Raw genomic sequence first — 17070 nt, 5'->3', positions numbered from 1 at the left:
TGGTACTCTTGTCAGAAATCAAATGGCCATAAAAATAAGGGTTTGCCTCTGGACTTCTCAGTATTCTCTCTTCCTCCCTCCCTCCCTCCCTCCCTCCCTCCCTCCCTCTCTCTCTCTCTCTCTCTCTCTCTCTCTCTCTCTCTCTCTCTCTCTCTCTCTTTCCTTTGCTTCAATGAAGCTCAGTGTCTTCATTTCTGTAGATATTTTTTAGTAAAATTAATGCTGTTGTGCCCATCTTCCCCTTTATTTGTAACTTCTGCTTGTGATCAAGGTAAGTATAGTAGGTTCTGTTTCAAATTTGTCTCTTTTGAGGTGTATTTCAGTTCAGCCTTTATCTTTTATTTTTAAAAATTCTTTATTATTTTAAATATTTCCTAAGGTGAATAACATTCATAATTTTATTTGTTTGGAGGTAGAGTTATTGAAACTAACTTAGCTTTAAAAAATTTGACTTTTGTTTAACATGAAAGTTTTTTAAGAGTTACCCTTTTTTAAAAAGTTATCCTTTAAGTAATGGTGTCACAAGAATAAATTTTGTTATTTTGATTTCTCCTTATTTTATCCAGGTGATCCTTTCAAGGATGATCCTTTTGGGAAAATTGGTCAGTACATTATTGCATTACATCTTAGCTTTAATTCAATTCTGCTTATTGTAGGCTTGTTTTGTATTTAGGAGAGTTAACAATGTTGGAGAGTTATAGGAAATAAGCTTCCTATTTATTGAGTTGAAGCTGCTTTATAGCCATAGTCTAAAATAAGATGCTGCATATGCCTGGCATTTTCAGTAAGAGAGTCATAGGTTCTTGTGAATTTGCTTAATAAACTGTTAGCTGTACTGTGTATGTGTATGTGTATTTGTGGTGATGGAGATCGAACCCATAACCTCACATATGCTAGGAGAACTATACCTCCAGTCCCAGTTTTACTTTTTAATAATCTTTAATATTGCTTTAAATACTTTTGGCTCTAATCTCTCTAGCTAAAGATTAGATGAACATAATGAATCTACATACTACAGGGTTAGAATATAATTTTATTTTCCTAAGATTATAGCCTATTCATGCAAATGGGGAAAAAGGAAACATCTTGAAGAATTACTCAGTATTGGACTTTAAGGTATTCTTTTTCTGGGATTTTTCATTAGAATAAAGCAATCTTGTAATTTAGTTTTGTTTCCTGAACCTGTTCCAAAGTATTGGCTGTTAGCTTTAAACTGAGAAAGGGAAATATATTTAAGTTTTTGTTGCTGTTTTCTTAGTTATGATAGCATAGAATAAGGGCACTGAAAATTAGATCTCTTAAAATTATGTGCTAATTTTAAAAGTAAGTTTAGTAGGTGAAAAGCTCTATATCTCATCACCTATTTTAGATTCTGCAAGACTTCAAAAATGTCTTTTAATTAAGGCAATTGTGATGCCTGTCTTCAGGTGATAGGAAGTTTACTGTAATGATGTTTTTAATTTATTTTATTTTATTTGTGCTTTATTTTCTTAGATCCATTTGGTGGTGATCCTTTCAAAGGTTCAGATCCATTTGCATCTGACTCTTTCTTCAAGCAGTCTTCTACTGATCCTTTTGCCACTTTAAGTAACGACCCTTTTAGTGCATCCAGCCAGAGCAATAATACATCAGTAAGTGGGAGGATTTAAAACTGTTAATTTGAGTGGAAAACTAATGCCCTAAGTGAATTTCTTGAAATGTATAGTGATTAAAGAATCATCCCTTGGATTATTACTAATGGGTAATATAAGAATTTCTATCTCATCCAGAACCTTGGTGCATGCCTATAATCTCAGCTACTTGGATATCTAAGGCAGGAGGACTATTTGTTTGAGGCCAGTCAACTTAGCAATTCCCTGTCTTAACATAGAAAAATCAAAAGATCTGAGTAGATCAGAGGTAGAGTCCCCTGGATTCAATTCCCAGTTTTGAGGAGAAAATAAGAATTCTGTCTCATCTCAATCCATTTAGTTTTTGGTTCAGGTTTGTTATTCATAGTTTGATCAACCACTAACAATTGAGTATACTGACTTATAGTGTTCAAAAATTAAGTTCATCCTTGAGAAGGAATCAAATTTTATCCCATTCAGGATATTAAAAATAAATGACTAGAAATCCAAAAACCAGTCTTAAGTAAATCTTGCTAGAAATATTTGGTATATTATTGAAAATTACTGTAAAAGGAAGACATCTGGACTATTAATCTTGTATAGAAATATAAATTCCCACTAAATGTCAAGCTTTCTTGAGTATATACATATCTGCAATAACAACCACTATTTTAATAACCACATACTATGACCCAAGTGTTTCTATGTGTTTGTCATTTATTATTTGTGATCTTCACATCAAAAGGTAGGTGTTGGTATCTCCATTTCAAAAATAAAATATGGGACTAAAAAAAAAATACTAACTTAACATACCTAAGGTCATACAGGTGAGTGCTTTATTATCTGATGACCTTTATATTATAGATATTTCAAAGTACTCAAAACGAAGTAACAAACCTCCTCCGTGTATCTATCACACAATTTCAATAGTTGTGGATGGACTGAGAGTTTTTTGCTTGTTTGTATCTTTCTTTTTATTTGAAGACTTAGTTTTTGAGACAGTAGTTTCATGTTGTATAAGTAAACTGGACTGAGATAGGGGCAGTTGATTGACAGGTAAAATCCTCACCTCTTATATCCACTAATTGTGCAACTTGATTCCAAACTTTCACATAGTTTATTATCAAAAGCAGCAGTTTTCTTTTTAACGAAAGCTGTGTGTTTCCTCTGAGTCACAGAATGCTAGAATTATTTTTAGGTAACAATTAGGAAATAAAAACAAAGGATTTTATGATATGAAGTTCCAGGAAATCTATGAAAACAGTGATTCCTGAATACACCATGATATCCTGAAGTAGAAAAAGAACATTAATGGAAAAACTGGTAAAATCCAAATAAAGTCCATGCTTTATAGTTTTGTACTAATATTAATTCCCCAGTTTTAACAGATGTTCTATGATTATATGAAATAGTAACATTAGAGGATGCTAGGTGAAGGGTGTATGGTAACTGTTATCTTTAAAACTCTTCTGTCTGTTTAAATTATTTCAGAACAAATAGTTAAAATAGCTTGCAACTGTACAAGTAGCAATGCTATGAAGAAATGAGTACCACCAAAATCATGGTAATAATCACCTCAGCAGAGGAGAAATGGGGTTGTAATTGGAGAGAGGCACGTGACATCTTTTGAGGTGTTGGCAACTTCTTGGGAAATGATTACATGGATGTTCATCTAATACTTACTTATTAAACCATATGTACATTTCATGTACTCTTTGGAATGGATGTTGCACAGTTCAAGAATTAATTAAAAAATAATATGTATCATTTCCACTTAATAAGACTGAAGATCAGTAGGGGAAAACATCTGTTCCTAATATTTGTGTTCTTGAATTAATTTAGAATTTGTAAAGAATATTTTCTTGAGAGTTAAAGTTAAGTTTCAGCTATGAAATGTTGTATCTCTTAGTCATGGATTTGTGTAATTTGTTTAGGTAGAAACATTGAAGCACAATGATCCTTTTGCTCCTGGTGGGACAATTGTTATTGCAGCAAGTGATTCAGGTAAAGATATAATTAATCAAATTTACTGAATATGAAACATTAATTACCCTTTAATATTTTTGTCTCTATATTTTTGGTCCGGTAATTATGGATTTAAAATTATTGCACAGTTCTGTCTAATTATAACTTACCAATAATAATAGTGTCAATCATTTGTTTATCACTTTCTCCTTGTATTGTTCATTATCTCTGTTATTTCTAAGGTTAAAGACCTTTCTAGAATATATACTATAACCAATATTTGTACAACCAATAATAATTTTTTGCTTTATAAAAGATAGTGTTACTTAAGTCAGCATTGACTCTTATAGATGTTGGGCTAAGTGAAAAGATAGTGACTTCAAACAGATAATGAAAATTGTTTTATAAATGTGAAAAGATTCTGTTAATAATACAGAGAAAAGCTAAATGTTATTTTAGCATACAATGTTCATACTTTATTTGTATTATCTAATTTTTCACTTTTTTAATGACCTCTTAATATTTCCACTTCAAACATCTAGAAACTGAGGACCAGAAATATTAAGTTACTTAATATAGTTCAACAGATTTGTTCCAGGTAGACCAGCAGTTTACTAGATTCAAATATAGGACTGATGGAGTTTAAAGCTTTTTTTCACTAAGTAACTCTGCTTCTTCCCCACTCTTTATTTAATAATAAAACAGATAAACAAGCCAGCTACTGTGTAGCAGAGCAGGAAATTAAAGGAAAATAAACACAAACATGTTAATACTTCTATGTCATGCTGAAAGTAGGATGCTTTGTTTTTCTTTGTTGCTGAGTGCAACAAATTAAGAATTATGAGCATAGATAGATTAGTAGAAATGCCTTAAGAACTTGGATTTCTTATATTGAACAGATTATAATGAGATTTAGCACAGTGTGTTATTTGTTTCGAGGTTGAAAATTAACTCTCAATAGGAGTAGCGAGAGTGAGGAATATAAAAGGCAGATGTGTAGTAAACAAGATTTGATGTAATGTCAGGTATTGATTTAAACAATGTAGAATAAGAGCAAATGAAAATTCCAAAAAAACTTGTAGTAATAGTGGTTAAATCATACCTTTGTAAAAACACATGTGCATCTTTTTTAGATCCTTATTATTAAACTGATGAGTTAATATATTGCTAGGGATATTAGGTAATTTGAGAAGATAACTTAATAAAATAAAAGGAGAATATAATTAACTCTTGATTGCCCACACTAAGGAAGTGGTAAGTGCCGTGAGAGTGGATTAAAACTTTAAAGATGTAAAAGAAAGGAGGTCACATTAAGGATAAATTTTGAGTGATTTCAAAGCCAAAGATGGCTTTTGTGGTATGCTTCGAAAGAATGGGCCAGAATTTTAGCAAGTAGATATGAAAAGAGATATTATGTGACACTAAGAGAGTAATCTGAACCAGGCTGGGAGACAGGAAATACAGAGCATGTTTGAAAATAAGCAAATAGACATTTTGACAAAGAGCTATTTGATAGAGAAATAGTTAAGTAAAGTGATAGAGTAAATGACTGTAGCCTAGGAGGGTTTATTGTTTTTAATCATAATAATAACTACCATTTATTGAGCACTTAAAAAGTTCCAACACTCCATGTGCTAACCATTTTCCTATATTTAATTCTTAGATGAGATAATGGGTATTATGTTTACTGTAAACAGCATACAAGGAAAATCAAGGTGTGGAGAGAGAAAGTAATTTTCACAAGGTTAAAGAAGGTAGTAGTAGTAGTAGTAGTAGTAGTAGTAGTAGTAGTAGTAGTAGTAGATGAACCCACATTCAAATGAGGTCTCTGGTTTTCCTCCTACCTCTCCCTGCCTGTTTGGTCATTCTTCTTCAGTTTCCTTTGCTGAGACTTCCTGTTTTCCCATCATTTTAATGTTGTGTTGTCCCAGGTCTTAGTCCCTGATGTCTTTTCTTTTTCTTTTGTCTATACTCCCCTGGGAGAGTTTCATAGCTTCAAATACTATTTATATGCTGATTTGTTTCTCTAGCCACATCTCTTTCCAGAACTACAAGCTCCTTTATCCAACTACCTATTTGACATTTCAACTTGAATATCTGATAAGTACATCTAACACAATATGTCTAATATCAAATACCTAATCTTTCACAAACATGCTTCTCTTGGTGCCTTCCCTGTCTTTGTTCATAGCAACTTCATTTTTAATGTTTTCCACATCTAAACATCTGACCACATGATGATCTCTATTAACTTTAATAAATCTTGATTCAGATACTACCTTTTCGTTGAAGCTTCCTTTGGCCACCTTTTCTAGCATTTACAAGTATACTGTCCTTCTCAGCACTTGCACATTACATTCTACTTTCATCATGACATACTTTCTAGCATACCATCTACATTGTTTTCTGTTCCCTCCTATTACTAGAATTTAAGCTCCATAAGGAACTGGGATCTTTGTTTTCACTGGTACATTTCAAGAACTTGAAAATATGCCTAGGCATGTAATATTATTGAATAAATGATTGAGTCAGCTATTACACTCAGAGCACGTGGTAAAAGCCCAGTGAATGAGGATTTTGGTGGAAACTCGTGACAGATATTATTTGTTTTGTTCTGCCAAGTGGATTTTTAAAAATTATGGTAAAACACACACACACACACACACATACACACACAAAAAAAATAAACACCATATATGTTGCATTAAATGAATTTTTCTTAAAAGTGTTTTTCTATTACATTAGCTTATTTACCATGCTAATTTTAGCATGAGTTTACTATCCAAGCTTTCTAAGGAAAGAAACAGGATCCTAGGCAAAGCTAATGAAATATTTTAAAAATAAATTCACTCATGGGGCTGAGGCTGTGTCTCAGTTGTAGCGCACTTGCTTGGAATGTGTGAGGCACTGGGTTAGATTCCCAGCACCGTGTATGAATAAATAAAAAAAATAAAGGTCTATCAACTACAAAAATATTTTAAATAAATAAATAAATTCACTCGTGAATACACGGAATAGTCACAGTAAATGTTCCTTTAAGAAAAAAAAAATGTGGTAAAACATAAAATTTACCTTGGTGGGGTGGGGGGGTACCAGGGTTTGAACCCCGGGACACTTAACCACTGAGACACATCCTCAGCCATTTTTTTGTATTTTATTTAGAGTCAGGGTCTCACTAAGTTGCTGAGGGCCTCATTAAGTTTCTGGGGCTATCTTTGAACTCATAATCCTCCTGCCTCAGCCTCCTGAGCCACTGGGATTATAGGCATGTACCACTTTGCCCAGCTAAAGTTTACTTTTCTTTCTTTTTTTTTTTTTTTTTTTGTGGTGCTGGGGATTGAACCCAGAGCTTGTGCATTCAAGGCAGGCACTCTACCAACTGAGCTATATCCCCAGCCCTAAAGTGTACTATTTTTAAATGTACGGTTAGTTTATTAACATTAGGTACATTCACATTGTTGTGAAACCACCACCATCATCCATCTCCAGACTTTTTTGTTCCAAAACTCATATTCATACCCATTAAATAACTCCCCATCCTCACTCTCACCAAACTCTAGCAATCATTTTTTCTGTCTCTATGATATTGACTTGTAAATGTACTATGTAAGTAGAATCATAAAGTATTTGTCCTTTTATGATTCATTTATTTCACTTAATGTAATGTCCTAAAGGTTCATCCATGTTGTAGCATGCTACGACAGAAATTCCTACCTTTTTAAGGCTGAATAATATTATATACAGATACTACATTCTGTTTATTCTTCTGTTAATGAACACTTTAGTTGCCTCCACATTTCATCTGTATAAATAATGCTGCTGTGCACATGATTGTACAAATTAACTATTTGAGTGTCTGCTTTCATTTTGGAGGAGTAGAATTTAAGTGGAATTGTTGGATTAAAAGGTAATTCTATTTTAAATTTTTGAGAAACTGGCATACTGTTTCTACAGTAGCTGTACCATTTTACATTTCTATTACCAGTACACAAGGGTTCAAATTTTTCTACACCCTTGCCATTACTTACTACTTTATGTTTATTTTGTAATAATAGTCATCTTAGTAGGTGTGTAGTGATATCTCAATGATTTGATTTGCATTTTCCTAACAATAAGTCATGTTTTTAGCATCTTTTCATGTGCTTATTGGTCATTTGTCTATCTTCTTTGGAAAAATGTCTATTTTTGCCCACTTTTAAATTGTGTTGATTTTCTGTTGTTGAATTATAAGAGTTCTTTATATATTCTGCATATTAACCCCATGTCAGGTACCTGATTTGTAAATACTTTGTCCCATTCCATTCCACAAGTTGCCTTTTCATTCTGTTGATACTGTCCATTGATGTACAGAAGTTTTTAATTTTTATGTAGTCAGTCTTACCTACTCTTACCATTTTTCTTTTGTTACCTTGCTTTTAGTGTCATAACCAAGAAAGCATTGCTAAATTCAATGTCATGGATTTTTTTGTTGTTGTTTATTTTATTTTATTTATGATTATGTTATGATACTATCACTTTAAAATATTAAAAGATGTCTTTTGTGGGCTGGAGTAGTGACTCAGTGGTAGAGCACTTGCCTAGTATGTGTGAGGCCCTGTTTCAGCACCACATGTAAATAAATAAAATAAATGTCCATTGACACCTAAAAATAAATAAATAAATGGAAAATAAAAGATGTCTTTTGTAAACTTCATGGTAACGACAAAGCAAAAATATATAATAGGGCTGGCTGGGGTTGTAGCTCAGTGGTTGAGCGCTTGCCTAGCATGTGTGAGGCACCGGGTTTGATCCTCAGCACCACATAAAAATAAATTTAAAAAATAAAGGTATTGTGTCCATCTATAACTAAAAAAAATTAAATACATAATAAACAAGCCAAATATAGTAAGAAAAAAATTAAAACATACCAGGTACAGTGGCTCACACCTCTGATCTTACCAATTTAGAGGCTGAGGCAGGAGGATCACAAGTTTGAGGCCAGTCTCAGCAACTTATTGAGACCCTGAGCAACTTTAGTGAGACCCTGTCTCAAAATTTGAAAAATAAATAACCATACTGTGTCAGATGAAGTAGACTTTAAATCTTAGGCAATAAAGATTGATAAGAAAGGTCATTATATGGTAGTATGAGCTGAACATGGTCGCACCACACCTATAATCCCAACAACTCGAGAGTCTGAGGCAAGATGACCATAAGTTCAAGAGAAGCCTGAATAATTTAATGAGACCCTATCTCAAAATAAAATGTTCTGGAAATAACTCCATGGTATGGTTCAATCAACACACACACACACACACACACACACAAAAAAAAAAAAAAAAAAAAAAAAAGATAAAGGAGTCAGTTCCACAAAAGGAAACAACAATTGTAAATATATATGCACCAATATATATGAAGCAAATATTAATTGACCTAAAAAGAGAGAGACTCCAACAGAATAATAACTGGGGACTTTTACCCCCACTTTCTGTAATGGACACATGATTCAGACAGAAAATCAATAAAGAAACAGCAGAATTAAATTGCATTCTAGACTAACACCGAAGTACTCAAAACCCTCTATTTCCTTGTTTATTTTCTGGGTTCTATTCTATTCACAATTGAAAGTGAGATATTGAAGTCTCCATGTAACTGTAGAACTGTTTCTCTCTCTAACTCTGTCAAGGTTTGCTTCATATATTTAGAACTCTGTAATTTGTATATTATAAAAGTATAAATCTTGGTAAATTTCTCCTTTCATCATGCCCAAGCAGCATCTTGGGAGTCATACTAGGCTGCATCTAAATTCTTTCTAAAATCTCTGGGGAGTAGCAGAGCTTTACCAATTGACTGAAGATATGAATAAGTAATTTGTCTCAGACCTGCCACATTGTAAGATTTTTAATTGAACAGTAAAGAGAGAGACCAACTTTCTTTTCTGGGAAGACTATTTTTTGAAATTAACTTGGCAAATCTGTGTTTTCCCCTACTTATGTATATAGATTCGTTTGTTTGTTTTTAGTAACAACAGCATAAGTCTTTCCTCTATGTTGTTTTCTTGAATTTCATTATGCTTGACATAAAAACTTTCAATTATGGGGATATGGGGAAGCTGAATGAGTTATAAGTAATTTAGATCAATGGTTCATCCCTAAGAATCTAAATATTTTTATGGGAAAAAGAGGAATGTACATAGTTTTTTGTTTTGGTACTGGGGATTGTGCTTTGCCACTGAATATAGCACTAAGCTACATTCTCAGCCTTTTTAATTTTTTTATTTTGAAACAAGGTCTTGCTAAATTGCTGAGGACCTCACTGAGTTGCGAAGGCTGGCCTCAAACTTGTGATCCTCTTGCCTCCCAAGTTGCAGGGATTATAGACATGCACCACCACACCTGGCTATGTATAAGTTTTTACTGTATTCATTTGTTTAGTTTCCCTGTTCATAAAATTCCAACATCTGGTAACCACTGAGACTCAAAGAGATCACACTACATATCCAAGGTCACAAACATATTTGCCTTAGTTATTTCCACCCCTGTACTCTTACTCTTTTCTTCTATCATGAAATTAATTTGTAACCAGCAAAAAAAAAAATTAATCCCATGGGATATGGAATTATAAGCTTTTACTGGGTGCGGTGGCAAATGCCTGTAATCCCAGTGGCTCAGGAGGCTGAGACAGGAGGAAGATCGAAAGTTCAAAGCCAGCCTCAGCAATAGAGAGGCACTAAGCAACTCAGTGAGATCCTGTCTCTAAATAAAATACAAAATAGGGCTGGGGATATGGCTCAGTGGTCAAATGCCCCTGAGTTCAATCCCTGGTACCCAAAAAAAAAGTAGATAATTTCTGTCCCCTTTCTTTCAGTAGTAGAAATATGAGTGTCTTCTATTTGCTAGACTTTGTGCTAGGTAGGCCTTGAGGATGCAATAGTGAACAAAACAATTCCTGTCATCATAGAGCTTATATGGGCAGTACAGGCACTAAGCAAATATATGTCAAGTATTGATAAATACTGAGATTTTTTTTCATAGCTTTATTTTGTTTCATTTATTTTTTATGTGGTGGTGAGGATTGAACCCAGGGCCTCACATGTGCGAGTCAATCCTTTACCACTGAGCCACATTACCAGCCCAATAAATGCTAAGATTAAATCAATAGGATAGGGCTAGGGCTGTGTGATGCACTGAGTTTGATCCTCAGCACCACATAAAAATAAAATAAAAATATTGTGTCCACTTATAACTAAAATAAATGTTATTTTTTAAAAAATCAGAATAGGATATAAAAAGTGACCTATCTAAAATACAGATTTTTCATTCATATTTTCCCAAAGAGGTATGTCAGCATAGCATGATCTCAAAAGTTTAAGGGAAAAAAAAAAGTGCTGAGAAAAAGGGCTCCTGCTCAGGATATAGCTCAGTTGGTAGAGTGCTTGCCTTCAATGCACAAGGCCCTGGGTTCCATCCCCACCGCCACAAAAACAGAAAAGGAGCTCTTAAAGAAATATGCTAAAATACTGGCAACAGTTATTTCTGATAATGACATTATAGATGATTTTTCAATTACACTTTTATATGTTTTTATTCTTGGAGCAGAAGAGGGTACTAATGAGATACCATTTGCATTGATGTACATATCAATAGGAAGAAAGCCACCTGCAGGCTTCCTCTCCTAGTGTTTCCTCTCCTGGGACTTCCCTTCCTCTCCTGGGACTTCCTCACAAGGCATCTCTCATGTGATGTTGTGAATCCTTCCACTTTCTGAGAAGGCCTCTGCTTCACCTCTAGCATGATCATTATCTGAAGATTCTTGCCAAAGTCGTAAAAATCTCCAACTTGAGCAAAAAAGCATTTTGTCATTCATCTAGGATTAGGTGATCCTCAGTGTTTGAACCAATGCTATATGTGTAATTTTTGTAGAAGGTGTAGAAAATCTCTCGTACATAATCTTCACATGGCAATATCTTCTTTTTTAATTAATTTATTTCACAACATATATATCACAGCATTTCAGGCAAACCTGATCTAACTCAGTTCTGTTGCTATATGTGTTGTGAACTCTTGTGAAGACTGTGGGGGCAAGAGCAGAGAAAATACATGAAGCGAATTTAAGTCCTTCTAGTGGAACAAGGCCAACTCCTTTACCCTCACCACCCTTTCTGCCAGTCAGGAGAGTGTCTGTACCTTGCTCAGGCTATACCTCAGCTGCTACAACATCAGGAATAACAGAAGAGGAGAAAAAGTAGGAAAAGCCTGAAAACAGTACCCATGATGAGACTGGGCCCCAGGGCTGTGGAATTCATCAAATATGTGTTAATAAAAAAGCTTTTTTATAGATAAAGTTGTAAGATTTCCTGTAACTCTAGATTTTTCAACATTCTTTTAAAGATCAGAGTTGCTGATGAAACCCTAAAGGACTGAATTTTCTGTGTTAGACAAGTATGATCCTTGAAAACAGGAATATAGCCTATCCAACATGCCAAGAACATAAGAAGATACCGTGTGTGTGTGTGTGTGTGTGTGTGTGTGTGTGTGTGTACCTACCTATCTCCTTTTCCCACTCTGATACCCTGTCACTGCCTTAGTGACAGAGCCAACAGAATAATATCCCTTCCTTGTTTCCCTTCTGTTTTTATCTGTAGTTATCTTATTTATAAACTTATTTCTAGAGATGTAGGGACACTTTACATTTTTTTTAAAGAGAGAGAGAGAGAATTTTTTAATATTTATTTTTCAGTTTTCGGTGGATACAACATCTTTATTTTATTTTTATTTGGTGCTGAGGATCGAACCCAGCGCCCCGCGCATGCCAGGCAAGAGCATTACCACTTGAGCCACCCCCCCAGCCCCACTTTACATTTTTAAGTTGGTAGTTGGGCACACTTTCTTTTTAAGTAATTCTTATGTAAAGATGAAGAATTGAGGAATAATAAGGAGAAATTTTTTGTACCTCTTTGTCTTGCCTTTTCTTTTGCAAGTCTCTTTTCCCTCCTTCCTTTTCTTCCAATTCCTTCCTACTTAGATCAGGCAGCATTTACTGTAGAAACTTTGATATTATTCATAGCCCTTCTGTCCGAATAGGTGAAGTCTACTTTCAAAGTTAACTATAATGAATGTGCCTGTGGAGCATTGGTTAAATAATGCTATTGCATTTAACTGTTCTGCCTGGTAGTTTGCTTTCTTTCCTTCACTTCCTTCTATTTGGCAAATCATTCCTTATTCAGAAGACCTTAGTCAAAAGCTCAAATGTAATAACTACTTTGTTACTTTTCTGATTCTCCCAGACAATTAGTGATTCCCACTACAGGATTGTCATAACCTCTCTAGTAAACTGTACAATTCTATTTTATTATTATTTGTTGATGTGTTTCTCATCCCACTATGAACTTTTAAAGGGTAGGAAGTGTATCTTCTTATGTTCTTGGCACGTTGGATAGGCTATATTGCCTGTTTTCAAGGATCTTACAGGTGATTATCAATCAGGTAAGCATGGTATAAATCAGAATGCAGTTACTGTCGCAGAGAGTGAAGAAACCAATTCTTGTTGTGGAAATCAGCTACATCTAGGGTTCTCTAGGTGTAGTAAAGTTCTTTGTGGGTAAAGTAGCATTTCACCTGGGCCTGGAAGGATGGGTATGAGTTATAGAATTAATGGTATCTAACATTTTTGACTTGTAGTGTCTTCATTAGAAATAGTTTAAGTTCATAGAAGCTGTACTGTTTGACATGTATTCCACAGCCTTAAGTACTTTAGCTAGAAGTAGTTCACCTGTTTTTGATTTTGAATCATTTAGTTGATTTACACAAAGCAATACATCTTTGGAATTATTCATGTGCATTCTGTCTCTGGACATCAGTCATAAAATAAGAATTATATAATTTAGAGTTAATATTTTGGAGTAAATATTTTCCATCTAAAGTTACCAATTAAAAGAAAACATGAAATTTGATATCTTTCTGTTCTATCCCATTGATTTTCTTTACTCATTTTAGCCACAGACCCCTTTGCTTCTGTTTTTGGAAATGAATCATTTGAAGATGGATTTGCTGACTTCAGCACATTGTCAAAGGTAATCTGCAGTGATTAGTGAGGAAGGAGAATATATGTGTTTCCATCAAAGAAACAGTTCCTCCTTTAAATTATAGACTCCTTTCACAGACATTGCAACTTGATTGCAATAAGTTTAGCAAATATTGATTTCAGATAGAAATGAAAGAGAGCTGTAAACTATTTCTATACATAAAAAGACTGGTAATGATACAGACAATTATAATATGTTTACTCAGTAACATTATATTTACTCTTCTATTTAAACATGTCTCTTCCAATTGAACTTTGTTTCCCTATGTACTGTTTGTGTCATTAGCTGTTATATTTATTCTAACTGCTCCATATTGGCTACTTGATTTTATGCTCTGAAGTTGTTAGGGTGAGTACTAAAATGATTAATAAACAAAGCCCAGTGCTAAATGTCCACTATATGTTTTCCAGCATAACTCTGGTATTAATTTAGGCTAAGAGAGAATGATTCGTGTATGTCAGATTGACCCCCAAAGAACTTTTAGCAGTGACTAGACACATATTTGGTTTTCACAACTAGATAGAAGATGCTATTTCCATTTAGTGGATAGAGGCTAGAAGTGCTTTTAAACATTCTACAATGCACTGCCCAGCCCCTCTCAACAGAATCATGTCCAACCCAAAATGTCAACAGTACCACTGATAATACTGGCCTAAAGAATTCTGAAGTCATAAAGCTTTGAGTCATTATTATAGAAAATGAATCTTTCATTAGTCCATGTATGGAAGGAGTAATCTTCAAAACCAAATTTAGACTTTTTTTTATGAGAAAAGTTTGCTGTAAAAAATTGACTTTTGAATTTGGTTTTATAGTTTGTCTAGATACCATTTTGTTTGCATTAAAATTAAATCTTTCCTTTATTTAAGTACATTAGTGAGAAATCAGTAATTTTTTTTCTTTCATTATCATCTGGCTGACTTGACCCTTTAAAATGGGTTGTGATTATTGCCTGAAGTTGAATAAGGGTTCTGTCCAGAGTTGGCTTGTTTTGTCGTGATCTGTTGCTCTTTATAAGTAGTGATGTTACAATTACTACTCATATAGAATAACTAAAGAATGATCTTTAACCTTGAATGCAAAGGTTTAAAATGTCAGTGCTCTTAGAAATGAATAAAGCCACATAATACTTAAGTCATTTTTCTGCATGTTCTGTGACAATCACAGTTTGCTTGGAGATAGATGTCTTACATATATTATATATATAAAATCATGTATAAACATTTCTTTTTAAAACAAAGGCGAACAATGAAGATCCTTTTAATTCAGCCACATCAAGCTCTGTCAACAATGTGGTCACTCCAAAAAATGTGTTCGATGAAACATCCATCAAGAGTGAAGATGTACCCCCAGCACTGCCACCTAAGACGGGAACTCCAACAAGACCCTGCCCACCACCACCTGGTAGGAGAGTTGGTGCCTTTCCTAAATCAACTCAGTGCCTTTTCTCCTGAAAAGTATTATGCAGATCTTACTTAACATATCTGTATAAAAGGCAGTGAACAAAACAAGTCAAACACATAGCAGAAGCTTGCTGACTTCAGTATAGAATTATAGTCATGTGCCTTAAGAGGCCAGCCTATGTAACTGATATGAACTGACATGAGCTTTCTAATAAGAGCTCTTTTTATTCCCCCTTAATCATTTCGGAGAGATAGTAAATGGAAAAAAGGAAGTGTAGATGGAATCTCTTTTTAGAAGATCATTGATTACCATTTGAATAGCAGTTTCCTATACTTTGGTGTTTTAATTAATTTCTATAAGAGAAAAAAAATTCCTACACAAGGTAAAGTCTTTCTTAAATCCTTTAATGTAAAAATATATGGCTGCTGGTATCCAGAATTCAGCAATATAGTAGTTTAAAAGGAAGTATTGCCTTTCTTAAAGGAAAATCTTATTTTCAGCTCACTTTAAAGACTCTTTTATAATAGTGATCATTTGGTGGGGAGAGGTCGAGGAAGTTTTTAGTACAGATAATAAAGAGCATATAAAGTGGCTAAAAGGCAACCCCCTGTTGTGCTACTTACTAGGCTATTCTATGAGAAGACACATTTGACACGTTAGCTTTTTAGTAATATATCATTTCCTTAATTTTCAATCTAATACTTATAGATTATTATTCTTGCCTTTTCCTAATAGCCTTTGCATGATATTTCTTGGGCAAATTATTTCTTTTTTTTATTTAAATAACTGGATGTACAGTTAATTATCTATTGAAAAATCAGGTAAATTATTTAAGTGGTTTCTGTCATTTAAGGAAAAGTAGCCTTTATCAATTGCTAGAAGTAAGGTCGGAATACATGAAGAAATAAGTAATTGTCAGTTTACTCATTTAAGCTTTTAAACCTGTATGATGCCAATGGTGAGGTTATTTTAAAGTCGTAAGTAAAGTAATATACTGGTGCGCCTTAATTAAAATTAAGAATAGAATCTTTTGAGTATACGTCATTGGAGGAAGACCAAGGAAAAAAGGTGGTTTTTTGGAAAGAGCACTGATTGGGAACCAAAACACCTGGGTTCTAATTCTGGATATTCCCTGACTTGCTCTGTAATTTTTTTTCTCTGGTACTGGGGTTCAAACCCAGGACCTCGTGCATGCTAGGTAAGTGCTCTACCACTGAGCTATATCCCCAACCCTCACTCTGTGACCTTAAGTGTATAATTTCACATGTCTAACTCTCAGCTGCCTAAGTTGTTAGATGGTGGCGGTAACTCTAATTTTGTCTGCTTTCATAGGATTGAGATTTGGGATTTAAACATCTTTTGTAAGATAAAATACTGATGGAAATAATCTATTATGATTGTTTAATTAACCAGCTTAATGCATGTTAAGATAAAATATATTTGAAGATATTTTAACACCATTCTTATTATCTTTTCTTCAAAAAGTATTAAGTTGGGGCTGGGGATGCGGCTCAAGCGGTAGCACGCTCGCCTGGCATGCGTGCGGCCCGGGTTTGATCCTCAGCACCACATACAAACAAAGATGTTGTGTCTGCCAAAAACTAAAAAATAAATATTAAAATTCTCTCTCTCTCTCTCTCTCTCTCTCTCTCTCTCTCTCTCTCTCTCTCTAAAAAAAAAAAAAAAAAAAAAGAAGAAGTATTAGGTTTAAGACTTTAAAATTGGAGAACTTTCCAGATGCAGTAGTGCACACTTATAATCCCAGCAACTCAGGAGGCTGAGGCAGGAGGATCACAAATTTGAGGCCAGCCTCAGCAACTCAATGAGACTCTATCTCGAAATAAAAAGGGCTGGGGACATAGCTCAGTGATAAAGCACCCCTGAGTTAAATCCCCAGTTACAAAAAATAGAAAAAATAAAATCACAGAACTTGTTGGAAAGTGATACTGAACTAATAAGTGACTAACAGAACATCATACTGTTATTTAACCAAAGATTAGTTTGTCAACAACCACAAAGATACAGGCTTTG

At 34.1% G+C, this 17070-nt stretch overlaps 1 protein-coding gene across 3 annotated transcripts in view; it reads left to right on the top strand.

Moving 5' to 3' along the window:
• Eps15 (epidermal growth factor receptor pathway substrate 15) overlaps nt 1-17070 on the top strand; it is a 126984-nt gene that overhangs the window by 103021 nt on the left and 6893 nt on the right. For all 3 annotated transcript variants that reach the window (XM_078026242.1, XM_078026243.1, XM_078026244.1), the window contains 5 exons: nt 567-602; nt 1495-1631; nt 3545-3614; nt 13550-13626; nt 14877-15039. In XM_078026242.1, the coding sequence (XP_077882368.1) occupies nt 567-602; nt 1495-1631; nt 3545-3614; nt 13550-13626; nt 14877-15039 (483 nt within the window). The remainder of the gene's footprint in view (nt 1-566; nt 603-1494; nt 1632-3544; nt 3615-13549; nt 13627-14876; nt 15040-17070) is intronic.

The sequence above is a fragment of the Ictidomys tridecemlineatus genome, chromosome 11 (genome assembly GCF_052094955.1).
Source record: "Ictidomys tridecemlineatus isolate mIctTri1 chromosome 11, mIctTri1.hap1, whole genome shotgun sequence".
Lineage (NCBI taxonomy): Eukaryota > Metazoa > Chordata > Mammalia > Rodentia > Sciuridae > Ictidomys > Ictidomys tridecemlineatus.
The sequence above is the reverse complement of the archived record's forward strand: the minus strand, read 5'-3'. Positions and strand labels throughout refer to the sequence as shown.